The 18,080-nt window shown below is 48.0% G+C and overlaps 1 protein-coding gene across 3 annotated transcripts in view; it reads right to left on the bottom strand.

The window, feature by feature from the left end:
- Window positions 1-200: 200 nt before the first annotated feature.
- tmem266 (transmembrane protein 266) overlaps window positions 201-18,080 on the bottom strand; it is a 147,877-nt gene continuing 129,997 nt past the window's right edge. For all 3 annotated transcript variants that reach the window (XM_078429902.1, XM_078429901.1, XM_078429904.1), the window contains 3 exons: window positions 15,380-15,572; window positions 8,189-8,251; window positions 201-4,600 (listed from right to left, as the gene is read on the bottom strand). In XM_078429902.1, the coding sequence (XP_078286028.1) occupies window positions 4,002-4,600; window positions 8,189-8,251; window positions 15,380-15,572 (855 nt within the window). In that variant the 3' untranslated portion in view covers window positions 201-4,001. The remainder of the gene's footprint in view (window positions 4,601-8,188; window positions 8,252-15,379; window positions 15,573-18,080) is intronic.

Below are 18,080 nucleotides of genomic sequence, written 5' to 3'. Positions count from 1 at the left end.
ATGATAGGTAGATTGGTGGAGAGATGGACAACAGGATTAGCTTGGGTTGTGATGCTCTCACTGTAGAATAGTCACCCATTAGCCAGCTCTTGGCTGCATGGACTAAATACCAGAACATCAACAAGAACGTACGTTGAAACAGAACGAGAGGAGCAAATAAAGAACTAACAAGATTGCTTAAATCAGTCAAAATGCTTGCGATTTTGTTTTATTATTTAAAAGAGATTTAATAATGTTCTCCACAATTTCTCGTTGCGATATAAATCTTTTTTAAACAGAATTCAGACCTTAAAAATGAAGCATTTCAAAGTTACGAACGCAAGGTTGTATGTACTGCATATAGTTCACATGCAGGGTGCAAATATCAGATCATCTCTGTTCCCCAGAGTTAAAGTCTTAAATCTCATGTAGAGTTGGCGTCTGAAATCACCTTGTCCTCAGGCAATGGGGGACAATGCAGCAGGTGAGTACAGGGGAGTCTTGCTGGCAATTGGCAATAGTCCATTTATTTGGCCCCCATCCCCCCATCAAGCGCCCTCCCCCAACATTGGGAACATGTTATCTGCCTCTAATGTGTCCAATCCCCTAATTATCTTATATGTTTCAATAAGATCCCCCCTCATCCTTCTAAATTCCAGTGTATACAAGCCCAATCGCTCCAGCCTTTCAACATACGACAATCCCGACATTCCGGGAATTAACCTAGTGAACCTACGCTGCACGCCCTCCATAGCAAGAATATCCTTCCTCAAATTTGGAGACCAAAACTGCACACAGTACTCCAGGTGCGGTCTCACCAGGGCCCGGTACAACTGTAGAAGGACCTCTTTGCTTCTATTATTGTACCTGCTTCAACTACCTCCTCCAGCAGCTTGTTCCTTACCCCCAGCACCCTCTGTTAGACAAGATTGCGTCTTGGGTTCCTATTATAAGAAAATAACTGCAGATGCTGGTACAAATCGAAGGTATTTATTCACAAAATGCTGGAGTAACTCAGCAGGTCAGGCAGCATCTCAGGAGAGAAGGAATGGGTGACGTTTCAGGTCGAGACCCTTCTTCAGACTTCAGTCTGACCCAAAACGTCACCCATTCCTTCTCTCCTGAGATGCTGCCTGACCTGCTGAGTCACTCCAGCATTTTGTGAATAAATACCTTGGGTTTGTAGCGCGTCGATAAAGGCAAGGAGCCAGGTATTTCGGGAAGGTATATTTTATTGTATCGTGGTATCAGACGGGTCTAGTCTGCCGGAATGGCTTGGCGCCCAAACCTTGTCCTTATATACCTGAGTCCAGGACCGCCTCCCGGGACTGGTCCATTCCCGTGCCGAGGGGTCGGTAGAAGAATGGCCCGACCCTTGGGAGCCGCCACAGGTTCCTATTAAATCATTCGCCTCTCACATTAAACCTATGCCCTTTGGTTCTTGATTGACCTGCGCTGGGAAAAAAGACTGTTTATTCACCCTATCTATTCCCCTCATGGTTTTATACGCTTCTGTAATAGCACCCCTCAGCCTTTTGTGCTCCAAGGAAAATATCCTAGCCTGCCAAGCCTCTCCCTAGAGCTCAAGTCATCGAATCTTGGCAACATCTTCAAATCTTCTTTCCAGCATAACGGCATCTTTCCTATTTTAGGGTGTCCAAAGCTGAATACACTACTCCAACTGTGGCCTTGAACATCCTATACAACTGTAACGTAACACCCCAACCCCAATTTGCAATAAGACCAACAAGAAATAAGGCTGAAGTAAATTGTATGGAAATCAAGGAGTAGAAACGAGGAACTGCAGATGCTGGTTTTACAAAAAAATGACACAAAGTGCTGGGAAAACACAGCAGATTGGGCAGCATATTTGGAGAACATGGACAGGTGACGTTACTGAAGATGGGTCCTGGCCAGAAACGTTACCTATCCATGTTCTCCAGGGACCCGCTGAGATACTCCAACACTTTGGGTTTTTTATTTGCATGGAAATGAAGATGGTCCCCATTTGCCACATTATATAACGCAAAGACTGACATTATACCTTGAATCTTGTTATAGAAACATAGAAAATAGATGCAGGAGGAGGCCATTCGACCCTTCGAGCCAGCACCGCCATTCATTGTGATCATGGCTGATCATCCACAATCAATAACCCGTGCCTGCCTTCTCCCCATATCCCTTGATTCCTCTAGCCCCTAGAGCTCTATCTAACTCTCTTAAATCCATCCAGTGATTTGGCCTCCACTGCCCTCTGTGGCAGAGAATTCCAAAAATTCACAACTCTCTGGGTGAAAAAGTTTCTTCTCACCTCAGTTTTAAAGGGCCTCCCCTTTATTCTAAGACTATGCCCCCTGGTTCTGGACTCGCCCAACATTGGGAGCATTTTTCCTGCATCTAGCTTGTCCAGTCCTTTTATAATTTTATATGTTTCTATAAGATCCCCTCTCACCCTTCTAAACTCCAGTGAATACAAACCTAGTCTTTTCAATCTTTCCTCATATGACAGTCCCGCCATCCCAGGGATCAATCTCGTCTGGAATGTTAAATCACATGGGATACAACTCCCCAGCTGTGTGGGAGGAGTCATTTCTGGAGCATGAGTCCACACCTCTGGGTTACTGGACAGGATAGTTGGCCATCCCTTGACCATAACCATGATGTGTGTCTTCATGATTTAACAACCATATCATCAGACAGAGTAAATGGGGGAAAGACCAGGGAAGTTTTAGTGAAAAATATTTTTGGGCAGCATTTTTATTTCCTTTCTCATTAACTAGTTCAGGACTAAATACTGTACCCAAATGGTAAATATTTGGCAGCCAATGGGCCAACTGGAAGCGGGTTGCACGGCACACCCCCGACCCACCTGAATGAAGAAACTATTCCAAGGCAAAACTGGATTCTGTGCAAAACCAATAACACCAACACATTCTTTCTCACCTACTGAACACACCTTGGCACTGCTGTGAACAGTGGATTAAAAACATTTCGAGCCAGAAGGCAACAAAACTGTGATGCCCATAACTGAAACAAATGTTCCAAACTGCTTGGCAGCCAATAATAATAACATGAAAAGTTCTCTTGCGGTCCTCATTTCAAGTCAAGAGGTGCCATCGTCCTCTGACAATCGATTGCCCCGCAGTTGTGTTTGTGAAGATTGCTCAGAGTTTGAGAATGTTTTATCTTAAATTTAGCTTGTGTGTGCAATCTCAACTTTAAACAGAAGCAATTAGTTTCTCCTCATTCCCCCTCCCCCTCCCCCCTCCCCCCTCCCCCTCCCCCTCCCCCCTCCCCCCCCAATACCCAATATCTTGAATGGACGATTGAAAATTTCAAATAAAAGCATTCTGGCAATGCCCAAAATATCCCTTTGCCAAAATCTTCCCTCACTATTCCTTTGTTCCCTTCACTGTCAAATCCCTCTGTGGCTGATTGTAAATCCTTGGGTTTAAAGAGTTGGGATCTGGTAGAGTAATGTTCACAGCATGTGCGAGACCTCCTGTACGGTCTATTTTTCAGAGTGGTTTTCTGGACGAACCCCTTTTGAAATAGCAGATGGGGGAGGAGAAGAAGCAGAGGCTGTCATTCATATTGCCAGCAGAAGTTGCTAGGCTTGCGTGTTACCATCGGGAGATGTGAGCTGGACAGGCACATGGATGTAGTGGGACTAGTTTCACTGGAGATACATTCATTGATGTGGGAGGTTGTTGGGTCCATTTAAAAAAAAAAAAATCGCCTTCACACACTGTTGCTGAACTCATCTCAGCAAGCTCTTCCAACGACACTCAGCACCTCAAGACAGATATCACAAATTAAAAAAATGTAGGTACAAAAAAAAAAGGATTTGTGGGTTCATTGAAACGTTTGGGACCTGCTCGGTGTTTGAGCAAGCACTGATGGCAAGACGAATCCTCCACATCCAGAGCCATCTCTGCCTGACTTCCCACTTTCCTGGGGGTGACTCAGGAGATCCCCCTGGCTGATCCTTGCCTTTTGACAAGAGTAGGGCAGGGCGGGCACTACGACTCGGGCAGTCTGTTTGCCGTTGGTTCCGTGGACTCTAGGAGCCTGTACTTCTCGTCCAGTGCGAGGTCATTGCCTTCGATCCGGATGACGGGCTTTGTTGGGTAGGCACGGAGAGGGTCTTGGTTTATCTTGTTGCACAGGTTGATCCTGTGCCCCAGCTCTGGGCTGGAGTTGAGGGACCCTGGTAGACTGGGCGGCTTGAGATTGACTGGGTCCAGTCCTTTCTGAGTGAGGCATGCATCCTCCGAGAAGGTGGAGAGCAGTTGCTGTACTGTGCTGTCGGGCTCTGCGTTGTTCTGGTGACGAACCCCGGGCCTCTCCAGCATGTAAGTCTCGGAGGAGATCTCCCTGGTGGTGCTGCAGTCTGAGGAGGAGCCTAGGGTCGGGCTACTGATGCTCTGGGCTTGGGTGGTGCTGCTGTCTATGGACCTGGAGGCACTGCCCGAGGCATCGCTCAGCGAGCTGCTGATGCACTCCATTGGCATATCCACGCTCAGCAGGTCCGAAGAGGCATTGGGAAGCGTGCTGGGAAGATGGACGTCAATGGCAGCCATGGTGATGACATGGAACCCTCCTTCTGGACCTGCCGCCTCTGAGAAGAATTAAGCAGGGTTACCATCACCAAATAACATCTCCAAGCCCTCAATTTCAGGCAGCAAGTTGGTTAAATGATAGGACTAATGGACCAGAGATTTGGACCTCTGATCCAGTGAGTGACATGGGGAACTTGGATCCAACACAGCAGATGAAATCTGAATTAATAAGATGAATTAATAACTGGCTCCATAGCTCAGTGGTTAGAGCACTGGTCTTGTAAGTTAAGAGTTCAATCCTTGCTGGGGCCTCCTTGTATTATTGGGCAGGGAATGGAGGGAATTGGATCAAGTGCAGGCAAATGAGATTGGTTTAACTTGGCATGGACATTGGACATTTGGCATGGACATTGTGGGCCGAAGGGCCTGTTCTCGTGCTGCACTGATCTGTGTTCTAACTACTCCTGTAACTCACTGCTTGGAAATGCAGTAACCATTTGCAGGACATTAAATGCCCAACTGTTGATGTTGGGTGACATGGGGTGACAATAGGTGCAGGAGGAAGCCATTCGGCCCTTCGAGCCCAGCACCGCCATTCAATGTGATCATGGCCGATCATTCACAATACATACCCCGTTCCTGCCCTCTCCCCATACCCCCTGACACCGCTATCATTAGGAGCTCTATCTAACTCTCTCTTGAAAGCATCCAGAGAATCGGCCTCCACTGCCTTCTGAGGCAGAGAATTCCACAGATTTACAACTCTCTGAGTGGAAAAGTTTTTCCTCATCTCCGTTCTAAATGGCCTACCCCTTATTCTTAAACTGTGGCCCCTGGTGCTGGTTGAAAGATGAATAATGGGTCTGGTTTTGTAGGACGTTGCCAACACAATTCCCTACAAGAGGACCAGGAAGTTTGGGAATGGTCAGTCTGGAGAACACCACTGGCTGCAAAGTCCCGACAATACATTCAAGAGAGAGCTAGATAGAGCTCTTAAGGATAGCGGAGTCAGGGGGTACGGGGAGAAGGCAGGAATGGGGTACTGATTGAGAATGATCAGCCATGATCACATTGAATGGTGGTGCTGGCTCGAAGGGCCAAACGGCCTCCTCCTGCACCTATTGTCTATTGTCTATACCAGGAGAATGCCCCTAAATCCCATCAGAAAACTTCTCGTGGGTTATTCCCGTCTGCCTGAGAGGCTGGGCAGAACCTCTAAAAAATAGTACAACCTGCAATGCAATGCAGCACCTAAATGTATCTTAGTTTATGTCCATAAGTTCATTCGTAATAGGAGCAGAATTAGGCAATTCAAGTTACATGAATAGGACAGGTTTTAAAGGATATGGACCAAACGTGGGCAGGTGGAGCTAGTGTTGGCTGGGACATGTTGTCCAGTGTGGGCAAGTTGGGCTGAAGGGCCTGTTTCCACGCTGTATCACTCTATGACCAAGTCTACTCTGCCATTCAATCACGACTAATCTTTCTTTCCCTCCTAACCCCATTCTCCTGCCTTCTCCCCATAACTCCAGACACCCGTGCTAATCAAGAATGTATCTATCTCCACCTTAAAAATATCCATTGACGTGGCCTCCACAGCCTTGTGTGGCAATGAATTGGACAGATTCACCACCCTCTGACTAAAGGAGTTACGTTTATTGTCAACTGCCTCACCTATGACAGTACATTCCTGGCACTCACCACTCTCTGACACCAACTAGAGGAGGTGATACCCAAAAATGGCTGAATCCAAATTTTCTGTATAGGAAAAAAAACTGCAGATGCTGGTCTAAATCGAAGGTAGACACAAAATGCTGGAGTAACTCAGCGGGTCAGGCAGCATCTCGGGAGAGAATGAAACGTCACCCATTCCTTCTCTCCCGAGATGCTGCCTGACCCGCTGAGTTACTCCAACATTTTGTGTCTACCTCCAAATTTTCTGTATCCAGGTTTTTGAAGCCATAGGCTTCAGTCTCGTGAGCCAAAGTGCTATCAGTGACGCATGTCAAACAGGGGAGATTGCAATAGACTATAGACAATAGGTGCAGGAGGAGGCCATTCGGCCCTTCGAGCCAGCACCGCCATTCAATGTGATCATGGCTGATCATTCTCAATCAGTACCCCGTTCCTGCCTTCTCCCCATACCCCCTGACTCCGCTATCCTTAAGAGCTCTATCTAGACTCCGGCAGAACGCACCATGGGAACTACACTCGTCCCCCTGCAGGACCTATACATCAGGAGGTGCAGATCCAGAGCAAGCAAGATCATGGGGACCCCTACCACCCCAGCAACGGACTGTTCAGGCAAACGCCTCCGCTGTCACGCTGTGAAAACGGAGAGGATGAGACGGAGTTTCTTCCCACAGGCCATCAGGACTGTCAACTTTTATAACTCCAGAGACTAAATTTTTGTCTACACTATAGTAACTTATTAACTTTATTTATATGCTGTAACTGTAATTCTTTTTTGTGCACAATCCGCAGGCATTGCCACTTTCATTTCACTGCACATCGTGTATGTGTATATGACAAATAAATTTGACTTGACTAGCTCTCTCTTGAATGCATTCAGAGAATTGGCCTCCACTGCCTTCTGAGGCAGAGAATTCCACAGATTGCATTCGATAAATAACCAGAAAATTGCAATAGAATAATGATGCTGGAAGTAAAAACACAGTAATCTAATCAAACAACTCAGAATGTTTTATAGATAGAATAATAGTTCGTAGGCCTGATTATATCGCACTAATCCAATTAAGGGGTTCTGAATCTGTGAGCATTAAATCTATAATGGTCATTTGGATCCAGAGATTAGATTACAACATTGAAATTAGTCACCTCTGCGCTTGTTCGCTTCCTGGAGGTAGTGATTGTTTGGGATTAACTGGCCAATAAAAAGGAAATTGAATGTGAATATCTGTTAGGGTTTGTAATGGGTATTCTCGTTAGGTTTTCAGATACAGCATGGAAACGGGCCTTTCTGCCCACTGAGTCCACGCCGACCATCCGTCACCCATTCACACACGTCCCATGCTATCCCACTTTTGCATTCTCCCCACTGTACACTTGGGGTAAACAACGGAAGCCAATTCACCTACAACCCTGGGACGTGGGTGGACCGGGGCACCCAGAGAAAACCCACATGGTCGCAGGCAAAACGTGCAAACTCCTCACCGACAGCACCGGAGGCCAGGATCGAACCTGGGTCTTTGTTCCTGTGAGCCAGCAGCCCTGCCATCTGCCCCCACATTGACAATGAGGGTGTGTTGTGCACGGTGGTGCTGAGGGTGGGGACTGTGGGGGGTGAGGGCAGAGATTGTGTCATGGACTGTGGTACTGAGGGCTGGGTGGTGTTAGTGAGGGTGGGGGGGGCTGGTGTTAATGAGGGGTGGGGCTGGTGTTAATGAGGGGGAGGGGCTGGTGTTAGTGAGGGTGGGCTGGTGTTAGTGAGGCTGGGCTGGTGTTAGTGAGGGTGGGCTGGTGTTAGTAAGGGGGGGCTGGTGTTAGTAAGGGGGGGCTGGTGTTAGTGAGGGGGGGGCTGGTGTTAGTGAGAGTGGAGGGTGGGGTGGTGTTAGTGAGGGGGGGCTGGTGTTAGTGAGGGTGGGGAGGGGGGGGGTCAGTGTTGGGAGAGGTGACATTGCACTTACCACTGCTAGGCTCGCTGTAGTACTGGCTGATGTAATTGTTCATATCGTCCATTGTGGCCGCTTCTGGAAAATAAGATGTGACAAGTGAAACAGTGGGAGCAGTTCTCTCTTTAACAGGGACTGGGAATCATCACTGCGGTGTCTATCCTGGTAAACAGTCCTTTCACCTCCTGCTTCTCACGATCAGCATCATTCAGTGTCAACCTCAACTGCTCTGTAACTCAGCCACACACAAACCTCCCAGTGTTCACCTTGCCTTACCATCAGGTTCTATTCCTAAGCCACTCCATTTTGCCACATTTTTAAGGCTCGTCATTGGCAGCAAACATCTTACAACGTGCTGGGGATCAAAGTCCCCCTCCAACTCCAGAAGCCATCTAAAGATTAGAACCTAACCTTAGTGAGGCACCCGAAACGTGTAGGAAACGCTGGTTTAAATCGAAGATAGACACAAAACGCTGGGGTAACTCAGCGGGACAGGCAGAATCTCTGGAGAGACGCAATGAGTCTGAGGAAGGGTCTCGACCCGAAACGTCACCCAAACGTCACCCAGTTACTCCAGCAATTTGTGCCCATGAGGCACAGCCTAACAGAATAAAAGGACGTACCTTTAGAATGGAGGTGAAGAGGAATTTCTTTAGTCAGAGGGTAGTGAATCTCTGGAATTCATTGCCACAGACGGCTGTGGAGGCCAGGTCATTGGGTATTTTTATAGCAGAGATTGGTAGGTTTTAGATTTAGAGATACAGCGTGGAAACAGGCCCTTTGGCCCACCGAGTCCGCGCCGCCCAGCGATCCCCGCACATTAACACTATCCTACACACACTAGGGACAATTTTTACATTTACCAAGCCAATTAACCTACAAACCTGCACGTCTTTGGAATGTGGGAGAAAACCGAAGATCTCGGAGAAAACCCACGCAGGTCACGGGGAGAACGTACAAACTCCATACAGACGGCGCCCGTAGTCAGGATCGAACCCGAGTCTCCGGCGCTGCATTCGCTGTGAGGCAGCAACTCTACCGCTGCGCCACCGTGCCGGTTCTTGATTAGTAAGGGTGTCAAAGGTTAAGGGGAGAAGGCAAGAGAACGGGGTTGAGAGCGAAAAATTGATCAGCCATGATTGAATGGCGGAGCCGACTCGATGGGCTGAATGGCCTAATTCTGCTCCAATGTCTCGCGGTCTTTCAGATGTGCTGCCAGGAGGAAATGCTGGAATCTTGAGCAAAACACAAAGTGCTGGAGGAACTCAACAGGTCAGGCAGCATCGGTGGAGAAAATTGACAGGCGACGTTTTGGGTTGGGACCCTTCAGTCTGAAGAAGGGTTCTAAACTGAAACACCATCTGTCCATTTCCTCCACTGAAACTATCTTGCCCGCTGAGTTCCTCCAGCACTTTGCTTTGTCTTCAGGAATGCCAATTATTAATTTAATTCTGTGAATGTTAGATTTTTTTTGTTGACTGTACAAGACATTGGTGAGGCTACATTTGGAGATCTTATCGAAACGTATAAGATTATTAAGGGGTTGGACACGTTAGAGGCAGGAAACATGTTCCCAATGTTGGGGGAGTCCAGAACAAGGGGCCACAGTTTAAGAATAAGAGGTAGGCCAATTGGAACGGAGATGAGGAAAAACTTTTTCAGTCAGAGAGTTGTGAATCTGTGGAATTCTCTGCCTCAGAGGGCAGTGGAGGCCAATTCTCTGAATGCATTCAAGAGAGAGCTAGATAGAGCTCTTAAGGATAGCGGAGTCAGGGGGTATGGGGAGAAGGCAGGAACGGGGTACTGATTGAGAATGATCAGCCATGATCACGTTGAATGGCGGTGCTGGCTCGAAGGGCCGAATGGCCTCCTCCTGCACCTATTGTCTATTGGAGTATTGTGTTCAGGTTTTGTCACCCTGCTGTAGGGAAGATGCTGTTAAGCTGGAAAGAGTGCAGTGAAGATATATGAGGATGTTTGTAGGACTGAGGTATAAGAAGAGGTTAGGCAGCTTCCGACTTTATTCTTTGGGGCGCTGGAGGATGAGGTGTGATCTTGGAGGTGTATAGAATCATGAGGGGAAGAGGTCAGGTAAATGCACAGTCTTTTACCCAGAGTAGGAAAATCAAGAACCAGAGGTCATGGGTTTAAGTGAGAGGGAGATGATTTAATAGGAACCTGAGGGGCAATTTTTTCTCTCACAGAGGGTAACATAGAAAATAGGTGCCGGAGGAGGCCATTTGGCCCTTCGAGCCAGCACCGCCATTCATTGTGATCATGGCTGATCATCTACAATCAGTAACCTGTGCCTGCCTTCTCCCCATATCCCTTGATTCCACTAGCTCCTAGAGCTCTATCTAACTCTCTTTTAAATTCATCCAGTGAATTGGCCTCCACTGCCCTCTGTGGCAGAGAATTCCACAAATTCACAACTCTCTGGGTGAAAAAGGTTCTTCTCACCTCGGTTTTAAATGGCCTCCCCTTTACTCTTAGACTGTGCGGCCCCTGGTTCTGGACTCGCCCCAACATTGGGAACATTTTTCCTGCATATAGCAATCTGCATCTAGGGTGGTGGGTATATGGAGAGATCTAACAGAGGAGGTAGTTGAGCCAGGTGCTAAAAGAATATTTAAGATATTTGGACAGGCGCATGGATTAGGAAAGGTTGGGAGGTGCATGGGCTAAATGCAGCCAGGTGGGTCAAGTGTTGATTGGGTGCCTTGGTTGGCTTGGGCAAGTTGGGCCAAAGGGAAAATTGGAAGATCCATCAGCAACCTGTGGACACGGGTTATTAGCAAAAGAACCAGAGGAGAACACACAATAAAAACGTACGCAGCTGGTTTAGTTTAGAGATACAGCACGGAAACAGGCCTTTCGGCCCATCGAGTCCGCAACGACCAGCGATCCCCGCACACTAACACTATCCTACACACACTAGAGACAATTTACGTTTATACCAAGCCAATTAACCTACAAACCTGGACATATGATAGTGACATTGAAGAAGTTTTTGGGCACATGGAAGTGCAAGGAATATGGATCCTGTGCAGGCAGATGTGATCGGTTTTATTTGATATCATGTGGGGAAGAAACATTGCGGGTGGCGCAGTGGTAGAGCTACGGCCTTACAGCATCAGAGACCCGGGTTCGATCCTGACTATGGGTGCTGCCTGTACGGAGTTTGTACGTTCTCCCTGTGACCTGTGTGGGTTTTCTCCGAGATCTTTGGTTCCCCCCCACACTCCAAAGACAAAATTGTCCCTAGTGTGTGTAGGACAGTGTTAATGAGCGGGGAACAATGGTCAGTGCGGACACGGTGGGCAGAAGGGCCTGTATCTCCAAACTCAACTGACCATTGTGGGCTGAAGGGCCCGTTCCTGTGCTGTCCCGCTCTATGTTCTGTGACTCAGGGGGGGCTCAGCATTATCAGGCTCGCCGCAGTCACGGAGACAAGAGTCCCCGGCTTGGCCTGTGGCTGGCGGTGAGAGAGACACACAGATGGATTCCCGGCCCACTTGGTCCTTTGTTCCGAAGCCCAAACCACTGAGCACTCTGTACCTGAAATCACTGCACTCTAGAGATGGCAATCGAACCTGACGTACAAAAGGAACATAATTGTCTTCCTGGGTTTCATAGACGCTTAAAAGCTTTCCCGGACCCTTGTTCCCCTCTAAATGCCGCCAGTCAGAAGTGTGTACAGCGCTAACATTGCCGCTGGAAGGACAGGCCTTGATCTAGCCTGAGGCAACTCTCTGGGACCCAGCTGAACACATGTGAGACAGGCTGGGATGCGCAATATACTTCGTGTAAACAGATTCCGCGCCCCCTCCCTGATCCATCATTCATGCCGCCCAACGTCCCATGTCATTGTTGCTGAACACACCGCCAGCCTTCCCCTTGAATGGACACTGAACATTAAGGAGGGAGGTTGGCACCAACAAACCACAACAGCTACTCTTCCAGTCGACCCTCTCTCCCCCGCCCACCGGTGGATGTTTTGAATCTTAAGTATTTGTTTGAAGTGGCCAGTGTGAATCATTTATGCAGTACATTCTCAGCTTCTGCATTATTCAGGGCGGTCCCAATGAATTAAAAGAACCTGCTTTGATGCTGCTTCTACTCGGCTGTGAATCCCAATGTCCTGGTCTTTGCTCTGAGCTTGATTCACAGTTAGAAACAGGCCCATCGGCTCTACTCGTCCAAGGTGCCCCATCTACACTAGTCCCACTTGTCTGTATTTCAACCAAATTTCCCTTTTTCCTATCCACTTACCTGTCCAAATGTCTGTTAAATGCTGTAATTGTACTTGCCTCTTCATACTACCTCCTCTGGCAGCTTATTCCTTATACCCTCTACCTCTTTAGTCAGAAGGTGGTGAATCCGTGGCATTTATTGGCACAGACGGCTGTGGAGGCCAAGTCAGTGGATATTTTTAAGGCAGAGATTGACAGATTCTTGATTAATAAGAGTGTTAAGGGTGATGAAGAGAAGGTAGGAGAATGGGATTTGAAGGTAAAGATAGACCAGCCATGTTGAGTGGTGGACTAGACTTGATGGGCCAAATGGCCTAATTCTGCTCCTATCACTTTTGAACTTGTGAGAACATGTAGGAAATACTCGGCGGGTCAGGCGGCATCTGTGGGTAGAGAAACAGATACACCAACTACCCGTGTGGTCAATCACTTGTAGATCACCTGAAGACTAGTTTTTGTGAATCGTGATCCCTCTCCTCAGTTCATCAGCTTACTGTTTGTGGGAGCCCACTGCTCCTAATTAGCAGCTCTGGTTCGTGACTTGCACTTCAAAAATACTTCCTCAGCTGTGAACCGCTCTGTAACATTGTAAGACCCACGGCAGAACAAGTCTTTCTGGAGGCACAAGTAACAGCAGGTGCTGGTTTGCTAAAAAAAAATTCAAAGTGCTGGAGTAACTCAGCGGGTCAGGCAGCATCTCTGGAGAACATGGATAGGTGACATATCGGGTCGGGACCCTTCAACAACTTCACCTATCCATGTTCTCCTCAGATAGAAACATAGAAAATAGGTGCAGGAGTAGGCCATTCGGCCCTTCGAGCCTGCACCGGCATTCAATATGATCATGGCTGATCATCCAACTCAGTATCCTGTACCTGCCTTCTCTGCATACCCCCTGATCCTTTTAGCCACAAGGGCCACATCTAACTCCCTCTTAAATATAGCCAATGAACTGGCCTCAACTACCTTCTGTGGCAGAGAATTCCACAGATTCACCACTCTCTGTGTGAAAAAAAACGTTCTCATCTCGGTCCTAAAAGACTTCCCCCTTATCCTTAAACTGCGACCCCTTGTTCTGGACTTCCCCAACATCGGGAACAATCTTCCTGCATCTAGCCTGTCCAACCCCTTAAGAATTTTGTAAGTTTCTATAAGATCCCCCCTCAATCTTCTAAATTCCAGCGAGTACAAGCCGAGTCTATCCAGTCTTTCTTCATATGAAAGTCACATTCCTTCTCTCCAGAGATGCTGCCTGACCCGCTGAGTTACTCCAGCACTCTGTGAAACGTCACCTATCCATGTTCTCCAGAGATGCTGCCTGACCCGCTGAGTTACTCCAGCACTCTGTGAAACGTCACCTACCCATGTTCTCCAGAGATGCTGCCTGACCCGCTGAGTTACTCCAGCACTCTGTGAAACGTCACCTACCCATGTTCTCCAGAGATGCTGCCTGACCCGCTGAGTTACTCCAGCACTCTGTGAAACGTCACCTACCCATGTTCTCCAGAGATGCTGCCTGACCCGCTGAGTTACTCCAGCACTCTGTGAAACGTCACCTACCCATGTTCTCCAGAGATGCTGCCTGACCCGCTGAGTTACTCCAGCACTTTTTCATAGATAGCTGTTCCCTGTCCAAGGTCCTGAAATGAGATCTCGGCAATAATGAACGGTAGCTCTGTCCGTCCCCTGTAGGAAGAAACTGCAAGTGCTGGTTTGAACCGAAGATAGACACAAACTGCTGGAGTAACTCAGCGGGACAGGCAGCATCTCTGGACAGAAGGAATGGGTGACATTTCGAGTCGAGACCCATCTTCAGACTGCACCACTGTGCCACCCCTAACTTCCATGTTTATTTTTAATAACAATTACATACTGGTAGCTGTTCCAATTAAATTCTGCACATTCTTTGGCCTGGAATCAAAGGAAGTTTCGAGAGATGCTGCTTTTATGTGTTTGCAGTGATTGAACCCTACACTGACATACAGTGCAACACACAACTATGTCTGAACTGTGATTCTTCAAATGCTCTGATGGACTCCAATGTTCCTTCCTCAAAGTGGCATAAGATAGGATACTGATAGGAGTAGAATTAGGCCATTCGGCCCATAAAGTCTATTCCGCCATGGCTGATCTATCCCATTCTCCTACCCATGATCACACCTATGACACCAGAGGATCACAGATCATCTCCCATCCCAATTAATTGCCTGTAAACTGTGGTAATCACCACCCTCCCTCCATGTTGAAATGTTCATGCTCTGAAAGCCTGAGGACAATAGACAATAGACAATAGGTGCAGGAGGAGGCCATTCGGCCCTTCGAGCCAGCACCGCCATTCAATGTGATCATGGCTGATCATTCTCAATCAGTACCCCGTTCCTGCCTTCTCCCCATACCCCCTGACTCCGCGATCCTTAAGAGCTCTATCCAGCTCTCTCTTGAATGCATTTGGAGAATTGGCCTCCACTGCCTTCTGAGGCAGAGAATTCCACAGATTCACAACTCTCTGACTGAAAAGGTTTTTCCTCATCTACGTTCTAAATGGCCTACCCCTTATTCTTAAACTGTGTGGCCCCTGGTTCTGGACTCCCCCAACATTGGGAACATGTTTCCTGCCTCTAACGTGTCCAACCCCTTAATAATCTTATACGTTTCGATAAGATCTCCTCTCATCCTTCTAAATTCCAGTGTATCCACCGGATCTTAGTGGTTCCAATTTAATAATCTTAATAATCTTATACTTTTCGAGGCCGAGGAGATGGTCAGGAGACCAGTCTGAAGAAGGGTCCAGCCCTGAAACAACATCTGCCCATTCCTCTCCCCAGATGCTGCCCGACCCAACGAGTTCCTCCAGGACTTTGTGCTTTGTCCTGATCGACGTCACCTTTTGTGGTGACCTGGACCTTCCCTTTGACAATGCAACGTCGATGAATCCCTGGAGCAAGGTGCTTACTTGGCGTTGGGTGGGAGCCGATGATGATCTCGGCACCCTCATCGTCGGACCCTCCCGCGGTTGATCCATCCACCACTTGGAACTTATTGGTCTGCTTGTCCCACACGTGGTGGATCTGCATGGCTGCCTCTCTCTCGGCAGCGAGGTCCAAGTCCTGCTGGGCAAGGTGGGCCCTCAGCTGCCTGATCTCAAACTGCGGAGGAGAAACAACGACACGCTGTGACACCCATCTGTGACACCCACCAGGAAGACTCACAGGTTCAGTTTAGAGATGCAGCGCGGAATCAGGCCTGTAGGAGCCATTTATGCTTAATTCAGTTATTATCATTGTGTTATGGCTATGTTGTAGTATTTCTAGTTTATGTCTTTTTTGCCTGCTTGTGGGTGTGACTTAATGCGTAATTGGGAGTGTCTAGATGGGAGGAGGCTCGTGTGTGTCGACAGAGGTTGTGGGTCAGTTTAGGCTGGGAGGATGGTGAGCATACAGTTCTTTACCACGCGCTCGTACCATACGGCACGGTAGCGCAGCGGTAGAGTTGCTGCTTTACAGCGAATGCAGCGCCGGAGACTCGGGTTCGATCCTGACTACGGGTGCTGCACTGTAAGGAGTTTGTACGTTCTCCCCGTGACCTGCGTGGGTTTTCTCCGAGATCTTCGGTTTCCTCCCACACTCCAAAGACGTACAGGTATGTAGGTTAATTGGCTGGGTAAAATGTAAAAATTGTCCCTAGTGGGTGTAGGATAGTGTTAATGTGCGGGGATCACTGGGCGGCACGGACTTGGAGGGCCGAAAAGGCCTGTTTCCGGCTGTATATATATGATATGATATGATATGATGCGCTCGCACCGGTTATATTTGTAAGAACCATACGGCAATAACTGCAAGAATTTCTAGATATCGTTTGAAGCAGAAACAGTTGATAAAGTACGGAAACTGATGAATTACTCTATGATTTGTGCTACTTTAATAAAACCAATTAATGAAGGAAAGGAGTTTGGAAGATTGGTTTTGCCATATCAGGGTGCGACGTGTGCATAAGCTATAACTACATTTCATCCCCGAGAAGTAATGGCTATCGAAGTGGGATTTCGAGATGGTATAGAAACTGCCATTACAAGGCCCTTCAGCCCAGCAAGTCCGCACACTAACACTATCCTACACACACTGGGGACAATTTACAGTTATACCAAGTTTCCAAACCCAAGCCAATTAACCCAGAAACCTGTATTTCTTTGGAGTGTGGGAGGAAACCGAAGATCAAATGGTGGTACAGACTTGATGGGCTGAATGGCCTAGTTCTGCTATATTTTGTGGTCTTTGAAACCAGATGGTTATACTCCTCCTTGCCCTCTGGTTCAGTGTTTATCCCACTGCATACAGATTCCAACCAAGGGAAAGGGCTCCATGATCACACCTACGACCAGAGGATCACAGATCTCGGAGAAAACCCACACAGGTCACGGGGAGAACGTAAAAACTCTATACAGACAGCACCCTAGTTGGGATCAAACCAGGCTCTCTAGGCGCTGCAAGTGCTGTAGGGCAGCAACTCTACCGCTGTGCCATTAGTTATGCACACACCCCATTAGTTGTGAAGAGACCTGTCACTGGGTATTATAAGAAAATAACTGCAGATGCTGGTACAAATCGACGGGTATTTATTCACAAAATGCTGGAGTAACTCAGCAGGTCAGGCAGCATCTCAGGAGAGAAGGAATGGGCGACGTTTCGGGTCGAGACCCTTCTTCAGACTGAATGTCACTGGGTATTAGTCACAGCCAGGATGGTCGAGCGGGCTAAGGTACCGAGTTCAGATGATGTTCCTCACTGGAGGCGTGGGTTCAAATCCCACTCCTGACAGTCAGATATTTCTCCATTGGGAAAGGTTTAGCTGATGGCTAGATGGCTGGAGTTTGTGCAGCCAAACTGAAGAAGGGTCTCGACCTGAAACGTCACCCATTCCTTCATCTCCAGAGATGCTGCCTGTCCTGCTGTGCTACTCCAGCTTTTTGTGTCAATCTTTGGTGTCAACCAGCATCTACACTTCCTTACTACACATCATGATCACATAATCTGCTTGCTGGAAAATAAATTGCCTGAAGAACAAGGGGTGTGATAAGTGGGAGATCTGGAATACATTCTAACCTCAGAGGTTAGATCTCAGCCGGGTCACCGTCTCCCGTGACTCTGGTGCTGAGATGTGCGTCCTAGTTTGACACACATCAAACGGACACGCACGGAAACATGCCCAATGGCCCCTCGTTCCACACTGTTTCTAATCTGCCTCCTGCATCTCACTTATAACCTTAATCCCCAGGCACGCACCAGAAATCTGGGCCGTCCAGAGTGGCCACCGACCAATATGCCATTGAGATGTGAGAGGAAACTGGAGTAAATCCACGCATCGACAGAGAGAACTTACAAAATCCAGCACAGTGAACCCTTGGAATGGACCAATGGACCATGGGGGGTGCGGGGAAGGGAAGGGGGGGGTGAGAAGGGGGTGGAGCTGGATGGAAGTGTAGATGATGGTTTACCGGAAGATAGACATGATATGCTGGAGTAACTCAGCGGGACAGGCACAATCTCAGAAGAGAAGGAATGGGTGACGTTGTGGGTCGAGACCTTGTGGCCCTTGTGGCTAAAGGGATCAGGGGGTATGGAGAGAAGGCAGGTACAGGTTACTGAGCTGGATGATCA

This window comes from Rhinoraja longicauda, chromosome 38 (assembly GCF_053455715.1).
Source record: "Rhinoraja longicauda isolate Sanriku21f chromosome 38, sRhiLon1.1, whole genome shotgun sequence".
Lineage (NCBI taxonomy): Eukaryota > Metazoa > Chordata > Chondrichthyes > Rajiformes > Arhynchobatidae > Rhinoraja > Rhinoraja longicauda.
This window is presented reverse-complemented; position numbering and strand designations above follow the sequence as displayed.